Source organism: Sphaeramia orbicularis, chromosome 19 (genome assembly GCF_902148855.1).
Source record: "Sphaeramia orbicularis chromosome 19, fSphaOr1.1, whole genome shotgun sequence".
In the NCBI taxonomy this organism is placed as follows: domain Eukaryota; kingdom Metazoa; phylum Chordata; class Actinopteri; order Kurtiformes; family Apogonidae; genus Sphaeramia; species Sphaeramia orbicularis.
The window spans coordinates 32,044,242-32,065,441 of record NC_043975.1 but is presented as its reverse complement, the minus strand read 5'-3'; the positions used below and the strand labels follow the sequence as shown (position 1 = coordinate 32,065,441).

The window sequence follows — 21,200 nt, the reverse complement described above, 5'->3', positions numbered from 1 at the left end:
TGTTTGGTTTCAAAACAATTGACATAGTGCCTGCTGAGAAAAAACAACTAAATGTTCATTGTAAATTTTGCTTCCCCACACTGTACACACACACACACACACACACACACACACATATATATATATATATATATATATATATATATATATATATATATATATATATATATATATATATATATATATATATATATATATATATCTTTTCTTTATTTGAAATACAGTTGGAGGCATGTATCCAGCGCCTCATGGTGGTATAATAATCAGTCCAGTGAATGTCGCCCTGAATTTTTTTTATCCTTGTTGACGACTTTAATTTCGAAGACGAAGAAGAAAGCCGACGAGTCCTATTGGTTGTTTTCTCGTGCGTGTTTACGTTTTCTCACATTTGATTGGTTATTGTCTCACTGACTATGGAGGTTACCTCCAAGTAGGTTGATAAACCTCAACAACACGTGTTTTATCTTTTTTTCTTTGTTATTAAATGTATTTTTATGTTGCTGGTTGCGGTTTGCAGCAAAACTACTAGTTAACTATGTATTACTAGTTTTGGAGGAGACTATAATGTGCGTGCTAACTATTGCACGTCGTTTAGCGCTGGTTTCCTGGAGTCAGTGGCACTGACCAAAGTTTTTCCCATTTTTCTTCCAACTGAGACACAAAAATCTTTAGTTGTTTTTCAGGCCATTTATAGCACCTCAAATGGAGACTGAGAAACCCGGTAAGTGTGATTAAATAAAGCAGCTAGCTAACAGGTCCTTTGAACCATTAGGTTAAATCCTAAAAGTTACAGGAGCTAGCTGTGTAGCCTACTCCTGATGTAGCCTAATGCTAATGAATGTCTTGTGTTGTGTTCCTAAAACGATTACGTGTTTATCACGACTATTATTAAGAAATCTGTCCTTTTATTATGACTTGCCATTGACTGTTCTGATGCTGGGCTTTGACAACAGTGTGGACCACAGACCACATTTCCATGCTTCTGCATGAAATGAGAAACGACATCCCGGAAAAAATGAGAAAAAGAAAATGGACCGAGGGAATGAAGGCTCTAGACTGGAAGAAAATAGCTTTTGAACCTTTTTCCCCTGAAGAATGTCAACAAAAGTGGCAGGAGATTTTGCAGACGGTGAGTCAGTTTTAATCAAACAGTCCTGCTTAATAGAAGCATTTACCGTGTTCTTATAAATACACAAATGCAAATTTATTCCTACAGTATTGATTCCTAAGTAAATATTTTGGTGACGCTTGTGTGACACTGTTGAAAGCTCATTAGCTCCTGGTTCGTAGACTGTCAGATTTTTGTCTACTGCAAGTTCATGCTCAAATATGAGTTTACTTTTTTTGGTAAGAATTTTCCACATTCAGCTTTAGTGAAACATGACATTTCAATACTAATTTAACACTACGTGATTCACCACCACGGTGAATACATGGTATAACCTGCCTGTTAGATTTCTTTCTTTTCTTTGTTTTTTTTCTTGTGAAGCAGTGTAATAATATTGTTGCTCTTGGTTAGATAAGCAAGGTACGAACTCTCCCAGAACTCATTGTTGCTGCTGAAGATGGTATTTCACATCCTTTTGGGAGAAACATAGTAAGTATAACTCAGATTTAGAAGTAAATAGTGCTCAAAACTGAATGTACCTTTTGTAGACATGTATTTATCAACTGAAGTGACTGTTGTCTTCATAGATAATATAAGAATACAAATATAACATAGTTATTGTGGATGAAACCTCCTCAAAGTATGTGTTTGCACTTAAAGGATTGTTTACATCTCGTCCGGTGTGTTTGAAATCTCAGTGTATACCTTACCAATATATTGTATTATTTCCTGTAGATCAACCCAGAGTACCCCAAACAACCTGCCACTGGCTATGTACGCTTTTATAAAGAAAACTTTGCCAAGTTGAAGAAAAACTATCCAAATGTGAGCCATGCAAAACTGGCACAGCGTGCAGCCAACAAATACAAGATGCTCCCAGAAGAAGAAAAGGTACAGTTAGACAAAAGTTACTGCAGAAACACTGCTTCTTTTTATTGAGATACTGAATTGAATGGTTAACTGTTGATTTATTTCTCCTCTTAAAACATAGCAAAAATATGAGGAAAACTACAAGCTTGCAAAAGAAGAATACAAGAGACGAGTGGTGGAGTTCAGGTATTTTATTATTCCACATACATTAGCATCACATGATTTTGAAAGGCTGTTCATGTAAATTAAATTTCAAACTAATTCTCTGTATTTAAGGAAACGTCATAAAGAAGTGGCTGTGTCCAAGTTGCCGAGGTAGGTATTCCAGGACTAAGTTGTAACCACTGTCATTGCAAAAGTAGAAAGAAACTGATCAGTGACACATTTGGTTTTGCTCAGTATGTTCATGAATTGGAATTTGTCCGGTTCAGGGCTTAGTATATTCAGGTTATATTTGCTGTATTTCTGATGATAGCAACAACACACCATAATCATGTAATTATTAATTTGTAGAATAACTAAGGTCACTTTACAAAAATGCATGTTTGGTCTTACTGAGCACATGGGAAATTTCATTTTTTTTTTATTGTCTAGGAGTGGATTTTCTCTGTTCTGTCAAGAGCAACATGCTTTGATCGGTGATGTGTCAACATCAAACTGTCGAATAAAATGGACTACACGTTGGCAAAACTTAACCGAGAGCCAGAGAAAGGAGTACTGCAGGCGGTGCAAAGAGGTTTGAGTACGCACACACACACACACACACACACACACACACACACACACACACACACACACACACACACACACAGGCTTACTCATACAGAGTTTAATCAGTCGAATGTCAGCTGGATCTCAATGTTTCATGAAAATATAAATCTAATATATAGGTCAATATCACTATAAGGTGCCTTTGGTGTCAACCAGCAGAATCTAACTGTCACCATGAACACAATGCAAAATAATGATATTCTGGGGTTTTATTGTGAATGGGCAAACATTTACACATATATCAATTTTAAACTTCTTCAAATGGGATTTTATTATTTTATACAATTTTCTTTGAGGGAATGTACATGATTTGTGTATGTCCCTCACACTGCTTCTAATTTTAGTGAGAGTTAAGTGTTTAAATGAAAGAAAAATTAAGTACTCTTTAGATGTTGTCATTATACTCAAGTTTTTCAGTAAAACAAGTAATTTTGACAATTTATATTTTATTTTCCTAATATTTAATATTCTTCACATGCCTTTGAAGTTGCTGTCCACCCTGTCACTTTGGGGGAATCACCCCTTTAACAATCTGTTTGATGACATCTCCGATGTCATCATCATCATCATTTGAGTTTGTTCATTGGAGGTGGAGACATAAGCACTATTCAGACTGGATTACTTTTACATGGGCACATGGGGTAATGCCACTTTACCACAGGATGTCTGTGATATTAATGGCCAATTCGTACGGGATAAGAAATATCAGTAAAACTACCACAAGTGGGAGGGATAAATTCATTCACGCACGGCTATCTCCTCCTGTCATTATGTGTGTATGGCGTTGCCTTCCAATTAGGCTTGAGTGTCCAAAATAGAGCCCGGCTCAGGCCACCTATTTTTGTCTGAACCCGACCCGTGCCCGACACAGTTGCGTCCGAATTCAACAGGCACTTCAAAGTTTGTGTCTGAACCCAATCAGTTAAATCCAGTTGTTCCCATATTTATGTTATAGATTGTCATTAAAGGTGGGGTGCGAGATGTTTTCCTGGAGCATTTTTTGCTATATTGCTTAAAATCCCCTTCACACCCTGATTACAACCAATTAATTAAATGCTTTAACACAAAAATAAAAAATGTAGTCACCTGTGGAATGGACAGGACTGAAAAAACACCATCCAATCATTTTGAGCACCCAATCAAAATGACTGAACAGTGATATGTCTATCAAACTCAACTGCCATTTGTCCCTCCCCCCTCTGCGCGTACCCCTCTTCCTGCATGAATCGTGCGTTCTCAGAGGTTTTTAGCACTTGTACAGGAAACAAAGCCAGAGCCAGAGCTTGGTTATATTGGCTGTGTTAGGATGGAAAGTTCACTGGCAAACTGTTTTGTCACCAACATAAATCAGTAGGAAATGTAACGTTAGTCAGCTAGGTATGAACTGGGGCTGTTCTGTAAGAGCGGTGGTGTTGGAAGAGACTGCATGAGGTATGCATGGATCGGGGCAGCCAGAGCCAGGCGAATTGTTGCTGTGCAGCGCTCGTGAACCTTCGAGAACAAGCATTGTGCATACCGGTACTCTGGAGGCGTGGCTTCGGGGGAATGTTTGAAGAAAGGGGCTTGGACTTTTGAATTGAGTATTTTCGAAATGTAGCTTACTCGAACCGTTTTTCTAAGATGTCATACCCCACCTTTAAATTTATTTGTTTACACATTTGTGGTATGTGAACAGTATTAAATGACTACATGTGCAACAAATGCTTTGCGTTGCCACCAGAGAAACGAAACCTGAGGCTTGGGGTGACACGAGGTTTCACTTGTCCGACTGCCTACTAGAAAACTGAGTGCTTCTTCAAGAGCCTCCATGCTTGAAAATCTGCAAAAAACCACATGTAAACATGATATGACGGAATATCTACACACGTATTAACTATTGGTCTATACACACAGGATTAATGTTACCTGGGGTCATTTTCCTGGACCCTTTTACAGAAGGTACAGAAGTCGCTGTAATCTTTTCTTTACTGACATTGTACGATAATGATTATTGACGTAGCACATTCGGATGGGACTAGAATCTCTGGCAATTTTTAGTTTATCCCACATACCTACGTAAAACTAATCCCTTCCGCATAGGGCTGTAGTCTACGAGAGCATTTAGTATTTACATTTCAAATTTTTCATCATTTTGTGTTTGTACTTGGATGTGGTCAAGCTTAGCATGTCCACCCTGTCACCACAAAATATAATTTAATATAAAACTTTTCAGAAATTCTACATGCATTTGTTGAACATTACACAGTCCTCTTCAAAGATGACCCCCTTTGTCAACTCAAGGTCCAACATGTGGTCATTAAATGCTAACTTTAGCCATAACTGTCATTTATTTTTACATGTATGTGTTGGTGACAGGGTGGACATGTTTGTTTCATATTTTGTGGTCTGCTGGTACTTTGTCTGCTTGCAAAAAATATAAAAAATGTGGGAGCTGGACCAACATGCATTTCTATCAGCCTACAATCGACTTAACACATTGAACATAAAGTTAAGTGGAATATCTCAAGCTTTTTTTGGAGATTGTGGAGTCTGAAAGGCACCTTATAGTGATATTGACCCAAAAAATGCCACATATATATATATATATATATATATATATATATATATATATATATATATATATATATATATATATATATATGTGTATTAGGGCTGCACGATTTTGGCAAAAAAAAAATCCCGATTTTTTCCTCTAAAAACTCGATTTTCGATTTCTATTTCGATTTTTGGGTATAACTAGAAAAGACAACAGAAGTCAGCATGTCGTTTTCATGAGCAGCCCACAATGCAAGCCACTGCTCTGACCTCAAAGCTGTGATGGGATCACGTGATGAACCCACAGTTTTGTTTTGTTTTTTCTCTTCATTAAATCTTTAAAATGAAGTAGAGTATACAAACAATGTATACAACAAGAAAATAACATAAGTTTGTCAGGGGGAATACACTATAATAAAATGTCCAAATCAGAGCAAATACTTATGTTTTTTATAGCCTTTTTGTTTCCACATTTATCTAACAGCTTTAAATAAAGTTCAACATCGTACAAAATATAAATAATATTTGGTTTTGTGTTAAAGAACTTACATTTGTGAATGAAAAATTAGGCAAGTAAGAGGACTAAATTAATTATTTAAAAAAAAAAAAAAAAAGTTTTTTTTTTTTTTTTTCCCCTTTTCTGGGTATCTGGTCCACAGCAGTGATACCAGTGTCAGTCAGTGACAGGCATCAGTCGTGCGTGCGTGCGTGGACCAGGTTAATATGAGTAATCCACATGCGGTTCTATTTAAACTGAGGGATCTGTGTGTGGAACAGACCGACCCAGGACACGCTGGAGGGATTCTATCCTGGAGCTGGTGGATGTGTGTGGGCACAGGGCTGTGTGGGCTCCTCTGCTGAGGCTGATGACCCCGAGACCCGGACCCGGTTCGGAAGAAGACAGTACGGTACGGATCCGGGACAACGGAAGATGAGTGATCCCCATCTCGCTATATTTCAATTGTGGGATCCCTGCGTGAAGCCACGGCTTATATTGCTATAAGTACTGCGGGCTCATTAACAGATTTAACGTCTGTGGTCATTACACAGACTTCTGTGACAGACCGCTGTCACAGGAAGAGCCTGCGGAGGCGCGCGGCCCGGAGGCAGAAGAAAGATGAAATCGATTTTACGATTTCCCTTTTATAAAAATCGTCCTAATTAAAAAATCCGATTTCGATTTAAAATCGATTAATCGTGCAGCCCTAATATGTATATGTATATATATGTATATATATATATATATATATATATATATATATATATATATATGTATATGTGTGTGTGTATGTGTGTATATATGTGTATGTATATATATATATATATATATATATATATATATATATATATATATATATATATATACAGTCGTCCTCAAAATTATTCATACCCCTGCCATTTTTTGTAACTTTTTGTTTTTGTGATGAAATGAATGAGTTTTGTCAAGTTTGTTTGTGACTTATATGTGATACACAAGTGAGGAAATCAGAACAAATGATACTTGGAGAAATACTTTATTTCAGGAGTATTTTATTAGAGGATTTCTAAAAAACGCCATTTTCAAAATTATTCATACCCTAGGTTTATTAAGTCCAAAGTCTTTTCTTAATAGTCAATAGAGTAGCCTTTTTTTCTTGATAATGGTTCCTGTAAGTGTCCATAAGTTCTCTTCGGTCTCCTGTGGGGTTTTGGTCCACTCTTCCTGGACCAAAGCCTCCAGCTGGGTCCGGTTGGATGGTCTCCTACCCATCACTCTGGTCTTTAGCTCCCTCCACAGATCCTCTAAATGATTTAGGTCAGAGCTTTGACTGGGTCATGTCCTTGAACCACTACTGCACTACCTTGATGGTATGCTTGGGGTCAGTGTCCTGCTGGGACATCCAATCAGGACCAGTCTAGAGTTTCTCAGCACTTTCACGCTGTCATCCAGGACGTTGATATAATTATGTTAAATTCATGATGCCTTGTAACTTCATGAGGTTTCCAGTGCCACTAGCAGAGAAGCATCCTAGCATTATAGGTTATAACCATAGCATTATGTTGCCACCAAAATAACCGAGGTATGAAGGTATCACAGACAACCATCCAGCCAGTATTGCACAAAGGAGTTCTCCATGGATGCAGACACAGGAAGATGGCATGACTCAGGATGAAACATCAGGAGGCTCATCTGTCATTTCCTAGAGCTCTTCTTAACCAAGATCCAAGCTTTTGGTCATCAATCCAGTGATTTGATGAAACAAAGATGGAGTTGTTTGGCCACATGGATGTTGACTGCATCTGAAGGAAGCAAGGAGAAGAACGCAAGCTGAACACAGCCCCAACCATCAAGCATGGTGGTGGCAACATAATGCTATGGGGTTGCTTTTCTGCTAGTGGCACCAAGAACCTCATCAAGATACAGGGCATCATGAAAAAGGAGGATTATATCAACATCCTGGATGACAATGTGGAAGTGTCTGCTGAGAAACTCTAGATTGGTCCTGACTGGACGTCCCAGCAGGACACTGACCCCAAGCATACCATCAAGGTAGTGCAGTAGTGGTTCAAGGACATGACCCAGTCAAAGCTCTGACCTAAATCATATAGAGAATCTGTGGAGGGAGCCAAAGACTAGCGTGATGGGTAGGAAACCATCCAACCGGACCCAGCTAGAGGCTTTGGTCCTGGAAGAGTGGACCAAAACCCCACAGGAGACCGAAGAGAACCTATGGACACTTACAGGAACCATTATCAAGAACAAAGGCTATTCTACTGACTATTAAGAAAAGACACTGGACTTAGTAAACCTAGGGTATGAATAATTTTGAACGTGGCATTTTTTGGAAATCCTCTAATAAAATACTCCTGAAATAAAGTATTTCTCCAAGTATCATTTGTTCTGATTTCCTCACTTGTGTATCACATATAAGTCACAAACAAACTTGACAAAACTCATTCATTTCGTCACAAAAACAAAAAGTAACAAAAAATGGCAGGGGTATGAATAATTTTGAGGACGACTGTGTATACATATATATATATATATATATATATATATATATATATATATATATATATATATATATATATATATATATATTTTTTTTTTTTTTTTTTTTTTTTTTTTTTTTTTTTTTTTTTTTTTTTCTTGTGGGTAAGAGATTGAATCAGGCAAAATAACATCAACACTATGTAACAGGCAACGTTCAAATTACTTCCATACTGATCTGATACATTTCTTGCTCTAGTTGAAAAATGACCAAGAAGAAAAACAGGCTAAGGACTCCCTCCTTTTTCACAAACTCCCCAGGTAAGTTGCGTACGCCTTTGTTGAAAAAGTAGAAAGAAATTGAAAAGTTAAATACTTATTTTTGTTCATGAACTGGAAATTTGTCATGTCCAGGTCTTTGCGTATTCAGATGATATTTCAAGTATTTTTGACAATAGCAGGAACAAACAATCATGTCATCATTAATTTGTAGAATAACTAAGGTAACTTTACAAGAATGGACATTGTTGGCCTGTAGTTGCTGAGCACATAGAATAGTCAGTCATTTTCTGAACCGCTTCATCCTGGAGAGGGTCGCCAGGGGGTGCTGGACCCTATCCCAGCTGTGTTTCAGGCAAAGGCAGTGTACACCCTGGACGTGTCTCCAGTTCATCGCAGGGCTGACGTAGATAGTGTATTTATTTAATAGTGTATTTAATTTTCTATCTGTGTGTATATAGGAATGGATATGGTCTTTTCTGCCACGAGCAACATGGTTTGATGGGTGACATCCCATTTACAAACTACCCAACTGTGTGGAGACAGCGCTGGGGCAACTTAACTGAGACCCAGAGGGACAAATACCACAGGCAGTTCAAAGAGGTTTGAATTCACACAAACATATTCACGCAAAGATCAACCAGTGGAACGTCAGCTGGATGTCACTAAATGCTTGTTCTGTTGTTTCTTTCAGATGAAGAGAGAACACGCAATCAAGTTGAATGAATTCTTAGAGGTATGTATTTAACATAAACATAGAAAAAAAACATAGATCTAATGCTGACGGACACTGTGATGTGTTTTTGCTCCTCAGGATTTTGATGTGAAAAAACAGGTACAGATCCTAAAGAAATCTAACTTGAAGAGACCTGAATTACCTAAGGTGAGAGGTGATTCAATGCTATGTTCTTTGTGCTTGGTCTATATGGCAAACGTTTCTCAAATGAATCGATTTTGTCTCACTTTTTAATGTCATTGATCTGTAGGGGAAAAGAAGAAAAGAAGTGACTAGATTTCCTGGTGAACCCAAGAGGCCACCTTGGTGAGCTTTAAACATACTCACACTTCATTTTGATTAATAAATGAAGTCCTGTGTTTTCAGCTTGAAGAGAAGAATATGTTGAAATTAATGTAACCAAATGTGTCCTTGCAGCAGTGCACATACAATGTTCTGCACTGAGCAGATGAAGCATTTTAAGGAAATCGAAACGTCAAAACAGCGCTTCTCTGTTATCAATCAAATGTGGCGTCATATGTCCAAAAGCGAGAAGGCACCCTATGAAGAGAAATTAGAGGAAAGAGTACTGCAATATTCTGTGGAGCTGCAGAGATGGTTTAAGGTATGTAGAACTCAATGTTTTGTTTTTTGCCTTTAACTGGAAAGTCCTATTTGTCACCCCTTTGTGTTTTGTAGACACTCACCCCAGTGGAGCAAGAACAGTATCTGACAGCACACCCCAGTGTAAGCACTTACAGTATACAAATTCAATCGTTGTTTGTTTCTTTATTAATATTTCTGGAAGTGTGTTTTGTATCGTCTTCTTGATGTCACAGTGATATTCACTTTGACAGAGACACAGCTACCTTTGGGATGCAAACACTCCTGTGGATGACGATGGAGAAGTGTCTCAATACCACCCATCAGTAGGTTGAAATGTTGACGCAAAATTTGCAAGAATACACTCAATTTACTGAGAACAAAGTTTGCTAAAAATGTATTTTAGCTTTTTATTTATTGATTGATTTATGTCACACACAGGACTCAGAAGATGAAGACCTTGAAGACAGCAGCAGTGAAGATGATGTGGTCATTGTTGAGGTTAGACAACTAAAACAGAATTTTTGTGCATTAAATTTTGTTGTTTTAAACATCCAGCTGATTTAAATGTGATTTGTTGGGATAACATGCTATGGTAAAAGGAACTGTTATGAGCCTCCTCAGTTTAATGTCCTGTCCAGGTGACGTTCACCTGTCTTTACACCCTTATTTTAAGACTCTTTTCTACTATCCACAATAGAAAATGAAAATGTCCCAAAATACAGGGTGTCCCATAAGTCTCCATACATAGGAAAAATAAACGTTTCTTGACATAAACCATTTTTATTTATATAATATGCTCTATTTGACTGCCATTTTGTCGGGAACACATTTCAATGCGTGTCCTCCACTGCTGAAGAACTATAAAGAAGAAATATAAAGAAATACATGTTAGAACCTTATGTGTGTGGAATGTATTATTTCTCCTATGTATGGAGACTTATGGGACACCCTGTAAATAGTAAACTGCATTTATAACTTCACAATAGCTGGTGTTTTTTTTCCTGTTCAACCACTTCCCTCAGTGTATCCTCAAAATCACTTCCTATTATGTACAATAATCCTACAAATATGAATTATGTGGAATAATTCGTGCAATAATCTTTTGTTCTGCAATAACAATGCAATATTTATTCAGTATTTATCAAAATATAAAGGCTCTATTTAATAAAAAAGTCTATTTTATATAGACTTACATACAGTTTTCATGGGTAACACATACTGATAATATTATTTATAGATGTACATACTGTAAATTTGCATCTTCATATTTTGTCCATTTTTTAAATTCTACTTAGCTCTATTCTTATGTTACTTTCTAAAATTGTAAAATTTATATTCTATTTTCTTATCTTATTCTTAGTTTTTGTAATTTTATATTTGATCTATTATTTCTGTAGCACTGGTGTTTTGTTAATATTGTTGCACTGACTGGAGTAGCACTGCTAATTTCATTGTACACACAATGACAATAAAGGCTATTCTGTTCTACGTTGATTCACAGGATGAAGAGGAAGATGACGTCATCATGTTTGAGATGTTTTAAATGGTGAGGAGTCTGAGAACTACACCACTAACGTGTCGGCTTCAGAGCTGGATTCTACGTTGGTGAAGATGATACCCCTCCGTGGCTGATTTCTGTAGTGCCATGGTCGCTGGACATTTGCCTTCATTTCTCCTTGTTGCCATTGTGACTACTGGAGCTGTTCTGCAAAGAGGTTCAAACATGCCAAAAAGTCACAAGGTGTTCTGTGTGGCTTTTGGTTGGAACCTGAGGATTAATTATGAGCAATGTGTGTCCGTGTGATACCCTCTTATAATATATTCTACCTGACTTTTAACGTTTTGAAGAAAGAAAGCATCATGAGATAAACAAATATCATAGACAAATACCAACTTTTATTTTATTTTAATAATTTTTTTTTTTGTCATGATGTCAGGTGAAGTTGTGCCTCCCCTGACCGCGCATAACTATTTACCTGAGTCTATGTTAATGTTTTGGAGAAGAATAAAAAATGTTTTGGGGAAAGAATGCATCATGAGATAGACCTCAGTTTTTGTCTGAATCCACTGAATAAACAAATACAAGCATCAGTTATGGGCCATTTTCTTATAGTTCAAGTGTTTCTTATTGTGAACCCAATATATGTTGCAATAAAAAAAATCTCTTGGGTTGTGTGTTCTGCTTGTACATTGTAGTAAAATGAGACGGGTCGAATGGTGTGAACTTAGTCATCTCCCGCAGTGTGATGCTGTAGTTGTAGTTGGGTTCTAACCCAGTGTCGGAGTTGCCTGAGGAAAGCCCTGGTGTTCAGTGCAGCAGGGAAGCACTCAGAGGAAACACATGTAGCGATCGATTGCTACAGAGTGCCAACTTATGATATGAACTCATTTATAGAATGGATGGCGGAATGTCTTTCAAAAGCAAATCAAAAAGTTATGTTAATTTGTGGTGATTTTAACATGAATTTGCTCAATCCAAACAAACATCAAATGACAGAAGAATTCATAAATACACTGTACAGATGTAATTTGTTTCCAAAAATCTCCAGGACCAGCAAGATCACTACTTATTGTGCAATATTACTTGATAATATATGGACAAATGTTATACACTACCAGTCAAAAGTTTGAACTCACCTTCTCATTTAAATGACATGAGATGGACCACAGATGGCCAACAAGTGCTCAGCATCACTGGGAACTCCTTCAAGACTGTTGGAAAACATTTCAGGTGACTACCTCATGAAGCTCATCGAGAGAATGCCAAGAATGTGCAAAGCAGTAATAAAAGCAAAATATGGCTATTCTGAAGAATCTAAAATATAAAACATGCTTTGAGTTATGTCACACTTTTTGAACTACATAATTCCATGTGTGTTCATTCATAGTTTTGATGCCTTCAGTGAGAATCTACAATGTAGTCATGAAAATAAAGAAAAACCAGATAAGTCCAAACTTTTGACTGGTAGTGTATACATATATATATATATATATATATATATATATATATATATATATATATATATATATATATATATATATATATATATATATATATATATATGTATAGAGAGAGAGAGAGAGACGTCTCCATTGTCTCGTGGTAATGTAATAGCCAGACCGGTGACTGACGCCTTGAATTCTTCATCCTTGTGGACGACTTTAATTTAGAACACGAAGAAGAAAGCCGACGAGTCTCATTGGTTGTTTTCTTGTGCAGTTTATGTTTTCTCACATTTGATTGGTTATTCTCTCAGAGCTCACCGCTAAGGCTAAGGCTAAGGGTAAACATCGACAACACGTGTTTTATCTGTTTATTTTATTTTTTGTAGTTGTGTGTATTTCTGTTTCGCTGGCGGTGGTTTGCAGCAACATTACTAGTTGACTATGTATTACTAGTTTGTAGGACATTATAATGCGCTTGCTAACTATTGTAGTTTGTTTAGCATTGGTTTCCTGGAGTCATTGGCATTAACCAAAGTTTTCTATTTTTTCTTCCAGCTGAGACACAACAATCCTTAGTTGTTTTTTTAGACCATTTACAGCACCTCAAATGGAGACTGAAAAATCCGGTAAGTGTAATTAAATAAAGCAGCTAGCTAACGGATCCCTTAAGTTACAGGAGCTAACTGTGTAGCCTACTCCTGATATAATTTTAATGAATGTCTTGTGTATTAATTCATAAAACGATTACCTGTTAATCACCACCCATATGAAGAAGTCTGTCCTTTTATTGGGTGTTGCCATTGACTATTCTGTTGCTGGGCTTTGACAGCAGTGTGGAGCGAAGACCAACTCTTAACGCTTCTGGGTGCAATGAAAAAGAACATCCCAAAACACACGAGAAAGAGAACCTGGACCTATGGAAAGAAGGCTCTAGACTGGAATCAAATAGCTTTTGAACCTTTTTCACCTGAGGAATGTCGAGGAAAGTGGGAGGAGATTTTGCAGAGGGTGAGTCAAAGTTTTCATCCAACAGTCCTACTCAACAGATGCATATGCCCCTGTTCTTATAAATATACAAAAGCAAATTTATTCCTTCAACATTGATTCCTAAACAAATATTCTAGTGAAGATTGTGCAGTATAGTTGAAAGCTCATTAGCTCCTGGCTAGTAGACTTTGTAATATTTTTCTGCTGTATGTAGGTCTCAAAGTTCTCACACAAATATAAGTTGATGTTTTTTTTAAAGAATTTGCCACATTTAGCGTGTGAGTAACGGAGTGAGAAAGCACTGTGCAGCAATACTAATCATTTCATATCTGTTTATAAAAATTAACTTAGCAGCAACCATAATAGCTTGAATTGTAGGTCTAAGCAGGTACTTTAACATGCCATAAGGAATAATAACCAAATATCTAATTAAAACATGAATTTATCATCATTGACAAAGTAACAAAGTGTGGAAAAATATACAGCAGTTATTTAAAGTTTACTTTTCTTAAAATATGAGAGTACATTATATCCCAAAATGAAACTGATATCATTTTTATTTTAGTTTTAAAAGACATGAATTCATGGTAAGAGAGTGAGAATCCAAGAAAGTAACAGAGTGAGGTGTTTGTTCAGTGTGATGCACCATAATAATAATCAAAGATTTTATGAAGATACTGATAAAATTATCAGTCTTTGACGACATGTTTCATTACTATATTTAATACACATCTTTCTGCTGTTTTTTATAATAAATAACATTAAAAATCATTATAGTATTTGATTATTATAAAATTTAAGATTAGACACAGGTATATATTTTTGAACATTAATTTGCACCTTGCTATTTACATTCTGAATTTATACGGTATACATTTATTTACAACCTTTACTGTTTACACTGTATTCTCATATATTTTCTTGTTTATCCAGTTGTAATTCAGGTACAAATTAAATAAACACTGTTTTAGAAACTAGAGATATATGTCTTTCATGCTGAGTAATCAAAAATATTGTTTTAGAGAAAAAAGAAATTGACCCTGATGTTCACTTTCGCTTGGCCAGGCCCCACTGTGAATAAGTGCTATATCCTGCCAACTAGATTTCCTTTTTTAAATCAGTGTAATGATCATAGATAATAGATGATATATAAAAAAGCGAGTTAACCTTTAATATTGTTGTTTTTGGTTAGCTGTGCAAGATCCGAACCCTTCCAGAGCTCATTTTGGAGGCTGAAATTGCCAATTCCCGTTATTCGGAGAATAACCAAGTAAGTACTCTTCAGATTTAGAAGAAACAGTACCTTAAGTTGAATATGCCTGTTGTAGAGATGTTTTTATCAACTCAAGTGACTGTGGTCTTTATAGATAATTTAAGAATGTAAATTTAACTCAGATTCATTGTGGATGAAATTATGAACACTACATACCTGACCAATGTATTTTAATATTTCCTGTAGATTAACCCAGAGTACCCAAAACGACCTGCTCCTGCCCATATATGCTTTTATAAAGAGAACCTCGCCAAGTTGAAGAAGACGTATCCAAATGCGCGTCATTCAAAACTGCTACAGCGTTCAGCCAGAAAATACCAGATGCTCCCAGAAGAAGAAAAGGTACAATTAGACAAAAGTTACTGAAGAAATTTTACCATTTTTTATTTGAAATTATATGAGTTGTAAAATGTTGGGTTTTTTGTCCCATAAAATATAGCAACAACATGAAGAAAACGCCAAGCGTGCAAAAGAAGATTACAGGAGACGTGTCATTGAGTTCAAGTATTTAAACATTTACTAATGCATGATTTTGAAAGTTGATGTTCATTCAAATTCAATTTCAAGCAAATTTTCTTTCTTTAAGGAAATGTTCTAAGTCCAAGCAGCTGAAGAAGGATTCTCAGGTCAAAGAAGAATCAAGTGATGGTCAGGTAACCTAGGAATCATACAGTTTGCATGGATAGATAGGATTTTTTTTTCATGAAAATACTTACATATCTAATATATATAGTATTTGCTGATAAGAGCTTGTATCTGGTAAAATCACACTGATGCACCTTTTTATATCTGCACTGTGTAACTTAACAGGCAACGCTCAAATTGCTGTCATATTGATCTGATGTATGTCTTGCTCTAGTTGCAAAATGACCAAGAAGAAGCAAATGCAGAGGACGGTACCCTTCATCCAAACATTCCTCGGTAAGTTGTCTATACTGTTATGGTAAAAGTTAAAATAAAATGCACAGTGAAATATTTTGTTTTGCTTATTATCTTCATGAATTGGACATTTGTCCTGTCCAGAGTTTAGAATGATCAGGTGATATTTCCAGTTTATCTGACAACAGTAGCAACAAACCATAATCATTTTTATTATTAATTTGTAGAATAACGAAGGTAACTTTACAAGAATGCACATTATTGGCCTTTTTTTATTCTGTCTGTATATAGGAGTGCATATGGTCTGTTCCGCAAAGAGCAACTTGACTCGATGGGTGATGTCCCATTTTCAAACTATTCAAAAGTGTGGAGTCAGCGTTGGAGAAACTTAACTGATAGTCAGAAGATGGAATACCACAAGCGGTGCCAAGAGGTCTGCGTGCACACAAATTTATTTATACAAATAACCAGTGGAACATCAGCTGGTTCTCAGTGAAACACTTATTCTGTTGTTTCTTTCAGATGAAGAAAGAACATGGAATAAAGTCTAATGCCTTAATGGTGAGTAATTAACAAAGCTACATTGACAGCATGGAGCTAATGCTGACAATGTGATGTGTTTTTCATGAAATACAAATCTAACATGTACAGTGCTTACTGATAAGAGCCCGTGTCTGGCAAAATCACACAAGTGCAACTTTTTATATCAGCACTATGCAACATTCAAATTGCTTTCATATTAATGTGATTTATTTCTTGATCTAGTTGCAAAATGACCAAGAAGAAACAAATACCGAGGACTCCATCCTTACTTGCAAACCCCCCGTGTAAGTTGTATACACTTTCATTGCACAAGTAGAAAGAAACTGGACAGTGAAACACATTATGTTCAGTATGTTCATGATTTAGAAATTTGTCCTGTCCAAGTCTTAGCATATTCAGGGGATATTTCCAGTATTTCTAACAATAGCAGGAACAAGCCATAATTGTGTCATTATTAATTTGTAGAATAACTGAGGTAACTTTATAAGAATGGACAAGTTTGATCTCAATTTGCTGTGCACATTGAAAAGTTCATTTTTGTTTGATTCTGTATGTGTGTAGGAGTGGATATCGTCTGTTCTGCAGAGAACATCCTGATTTGATTGTCGATGTCTTAGAACCAAAATGGCCAGCTGTGTGGAGACAGCACTGGCGCAACTTAACTGAGACCCAGAGGAACGAATACATCAAGCGATGCAAAGAGGTCTGAGTGCACACAAACTTATTCACACAAAGATCAACCAGTGGAACGTCAGCTGGATGTAACTAAATGCTTGTTCTGTTGTTTCTTTCAGATGAAGAGAGAACACACAGTGAAGTTGAATGAATTCTTAGAGGTATGTATTTAACAACACTGAAGTGAAAACATATGCCGCGTTTCCACTATGTGGAACCAGCTCGACTGGACTCGACTCGGGTACCTGGTCCTATTCCTGAATACTACCAACTTTAGAGTACCTAGATGTCATAGCGATGCAGCGCATTACTTCCGTGTTGTCTGCTCAGAGAGATGCTGATAAACTCGCTCAGTGCGTGTTGTCTCGTCAAGCTCATGCTGAATTTTTACGTCTGAACCTCCTCGACAAACCATGATGTAGTTTTGCGGGCTGTCGTCATGTGGATTAACCTAGCGCTATATTTACTGTAAACTTCCGCATCTGTTTTTTGTAAAAGAGAGAGAGACGACTCTCTGACCAATCAGTGGTCTGCAGTGTTTACACGTTACGTTTTAGTATCTGGTCCCCAGTCCTGGAACCTCAGCGGAGGTGATACCAAAAAACTAGTACCGGGTACCAGATTCCAGGTCCTTTTTCATAATGGAAACGCAAAAAGGCCGAGTCAAGCTGATACCATGTAGTGGAAACGCGGCAATAGATCTAACACTGACGGACACTGTGATGTGTTTTTGCTCCTCAGGATATGGATGTGGAAGAGCAGGAGCAGATCCTAAAGAAATATAACTTGAAGAGACCTAAATTACCTAAGGTGAGAAGTGATTCAATTCTATGTTTAAAAGACAAATTAGTTGCTTTTTATGCTTCTGGTAAATACTAGGCTATGTTCAGACTGCAGGCAAATGTGGCCCAAATCCGATATATATATTTTTTTTGTCCATATGTGACCTGTATCTGATCTGTTAAAGACAGTTTGAACAACACAAATCTAATTTTTTCAAATCTGACCCACACCACTTTCATATATGGTCCTAAATCCGATACGTATCTGATATTTTGCAATGCGACTTCAGTCTGAACGGCCAGGTCACATTTATCCAACCTTTACATCATTGAAATATGACAAATATCACAATTCTGCATCCCAGGAGTGTTACTTCCGTAAACACAGTGTGTGCCTGCGTGGTCACGTATTACATCAGGATCTCTTTTGCGCATGCGGGTCACTTCAGGGTCGCATTCACTTCATACTCAAAACTGATACAAGTCGCATTTGATGTGTATTATGAACGAGCACACAAAAAAAATCAGATTTCACAAAAAAAAAAACCTATATGAATTGTGCATTAAGGCCTGCTGTCTGAACATAGCCTTAGTTCTGTGTGTGTGTGGGAAATTTTTGTCAAATATGAAATTTTGTCTCATTTTTTGATGTCATTGATCTGTAGGGGAAAATGGCTGAATTTCCCAATGAACCCAAGAAGCCACCACGGTTAGCTTTAAACATACTCAAACTTCATTTTGATTTGTAGATGAAGTCCTGTGTTTAAATAAATATAACCAAATGTGTCCTTACAGCGGTGCAAATATAATGTTCTGCATTGAGCAGATGAAGCATCTTAAGGAAATCAAAAAGCCAAAGCAACGCTTCTCCGCTGTCAATCAAATGTGGCGTCATTTGTCCAGAAATGAGAAGGTATTCTACAAAAAGAAATTAGAGGAAAGAGTACTGCAATATTCTGTGGAGCTGCAGAGATGGTTTAAGGTATGTAGAATTCAATCTATGTATGTATGTTTTGTTTTTGGTTTTTTTTTTTTCCTTTAAGTGGAAAGTCCTATAAATTTGTCACCCCTTTGTGTTCTGTAGACACTCACCCCAAGGAAGCAAGAACAGTATCGGAGAGCAAACCCCAGTGTAAGCACTTAAAGTACAGTATTTTCCTTCAAATATGATCATTTTTAGCTGCTGGTACAATACGGGACTCACTAAAAACAAGACATTTCAATCAATACACCTGTGTTTGGAAAAATGAGATTGGAATCGGCCAAAATTGATATCGGCCGTCCAGGCATCCTGATTGGCTCAAAAAATTGTAATCAGTGCAGGTCTATTTGTTTCTTTATTAATATTCCTGAAAATGTGCTTTGTATTGTCTTCTTAATGTCACAATGATATTCACTTTGACAGAGATGCCGCTACCTTAACAGCAAATACGCCTCTGTGGATGACGATGAAGAAGCATCTAAATGCCAACCATCAGTAGGTTGAAATGTTGATGCAAAACGTGCAAGAATACACTCAATTTACTGTGAAGAGTTTGATAAAAAGTTTGCTAAAAATGTATTTTAGCTTTTTATTTATTGATTGATTTATGTCACACACAGGACTCAGAAGATGAAGACTTTGAAGACAGCAGCAGTGAAAATGATGTGGTCATTGTTGAGGTTAGACAACTAAAACAGAATTTTTGTGCTTTAAATTTTGCCATTTTAAACATCCAGCTGATTTAAATGTGATATGTGGGGATAAAATGTTGTGGTAAAAAGGACTTTTATGAGCCTCCTCAGTTTAATGTCCTGTCCAGGTGACGTTCACCTGTCTTTACACCCTCATTTTAAGACTCTTTTCTACTATCCACAATAGAAAATGAAAATGTCCCAAAATAAATAAACTGCATTTATAGCCTCATGTTGATTCACAGGATGAAGAAGAGGACGATGATGTCGAGAACCACTGAGAACCACATCACTAACAATGTATGGGCTTCAGAGCTGGACTCTACGTTGGTGAAGATGATACTCCTCCATGGCTGATTTCTGTGGTGGCTGGACATTTGCCTTAATTTCTCCTTGTTGGAGCTGTTCTGCAAAGAGGTTCAAACATGCCAAAACTCCAGATGTTCTGTGTGGCTTTTGGTTAATTATGAGCTGTGCGTGCGTGTGCGCCTGTGTGAGACACCCTCTTATAACCAGTGACGTGCAGTAAGCTTCATGGCTGGTGAGGCGCTGACTCTTTCAGAGTCAGATCTACAAATCTATAAACCCAGAAGAATATCCCATTCACCCTTGGATTGGCAACACTTAATAGGTTATGTTTCATATCAGCATTCTTCACACATACATACATGACACATTTTTATATTTAAGGTCATAATTGAATTTTGAATCAAATTATGTTGGAAATGTACTCTTCCATTTTGAGATGACCCCATAAAGACCCAAACGTCCACAGGCAACCAAAATCTTTTACTGATATAAGAAGTTTAATACATGTTGGTCCACTAATCTTCTCAATACATTAAAACAATTTGTGTAAAATGCAGTTTGTTACCTTTTTCATGATCATCAGGTATGACTCATGTGGACCTTCGAAGGCTCCATAGTGAACATGGAAACACCGTCATCTTCTGCAACACAGGTGTCAAACATGCAGCCAGGGGGCCAATCCGGCCTGCCAAAGGGTTCAATCTGGCGCACGGGATGAATTTGTGAAATGCAAAAATTACACTCAAGATATTAACAATCAGTGGTGTCAAAATCATTTTAATTCAGGTTCCACATACAGTCTAATTAGATTTAAAATGGGTCAGACCAGTAAAATATTATCATAACCTATAAATAATGACAACCCCAAATTCTCTCTGTTTTTTTGCTGTAAAAAAGTAAAATTACATGAAAATGTTTCCATTACCAAAACTGTGCTTTTACAAAAAACGTTAATAACCTGAACAAATATGAACAAACGGAAATGTCTGAAGAGATTTAAGTGCAATTTTACCAATATTCTGCCTGTTACTGAATGTGTTGTGCGATTGTAATGCACATGTGTAAATGATAAACTGAACAACTTGAATTGTCTTAAGAAAAACAAGTGCAATTTTAACAGTATTATGCCTCGGTTTATCAGTTTATCATTTACACATGCGCATTACAATCGAACAAAACCTTTAGTAACAGGCAGAATATTGGTAAAACTGCGCTTGTTTTTATCTTACCGGCAGACAGGCCGGAAGCGTCTGTCGTCTGTTACAAAATTTTCAATC

The 21,200-nt window shown here is 36.7% G+C and overlaps 1 protein-coding gene across 3 annotated transcripts; it reads left to right on the top strand.

The window, feature by feature from the left end:
- Positions 1 to 389: 389 nt before the first annotated feature.
- LOC115410725 (nucleolar transcription factor 1-like) lies at positions 390 to 20,412 on the top strand. 3 transcript variants are annotated; one of them, XM_030122501.1, is made up of 19 exons: positions 390 to 721; positions 13,631 to 13,809; positions 14,981 to 15,058; positions 15,248 to 15,403; positions 15,501 to 15,565; positions 15,648 to 15,714; positions 15,921 to 15,982; positions 16,232 to 16,373; positions 16,463 to 16,501; positions 16,706 to 16,767; positions 17,045 to 17,186; positions 17,278 to 17,319; positions 17,900 to 17,968; positions 18,606 to 18,649; positions 18,736 to 18,922; positions 19,025 to 19,072; positions 19,346 to 19,417; positions 19,543 to 19,602; positions 19,860 to 20,412. In XM_030122501.1, exons 1-19 carry the CDS (start codon positions 703 to 705, stop codon positions 19,893 to 19,895), a joined length of 1,569 nt encoding a protein of 522 aa, XP_029978361.1. In that variant the 5' UTR covers positions 390 to 702; the 3' UTR covers positions 19,896 to 20,412. The 3 variants fall into 3 exon arrangements, with proteins under 3 accessions (XP_029978361.1, XP_029978359.1, XP_029978362.1); XM_030122499.1 differs by lacking the exon at positions 390 to 721 and adding an exon at positions 13,034 to 13,427; XM_030122502.1 differs by lacking the exon at positions 390 to 721 and adding an exon at positions 13,090 to 13,427 and having other exon boundaries at positions 13,634 to 13,809.
- Positions 20,413 to 21,200: the final 788 nt, after the last annotated feature.

Coding starts and splice junctions, on each gene's coding strand:
- LOC115410725 (XM_030122501.1), top strand. Junction 18,923..19,024: donor AGCTGCAGAGATGGTTTAAG/GTATGTAGAATT, acceptor TGTGTTCTGTAG/ACACTCACCCCAAGGAAGCA. Junction 19,603..19,859: donor ATGATGTGGTCATTGTTGAG/GTTAGACAACTA, acceptor GTTGATTCACAG/GATGAAGAAGAGGACGATGA.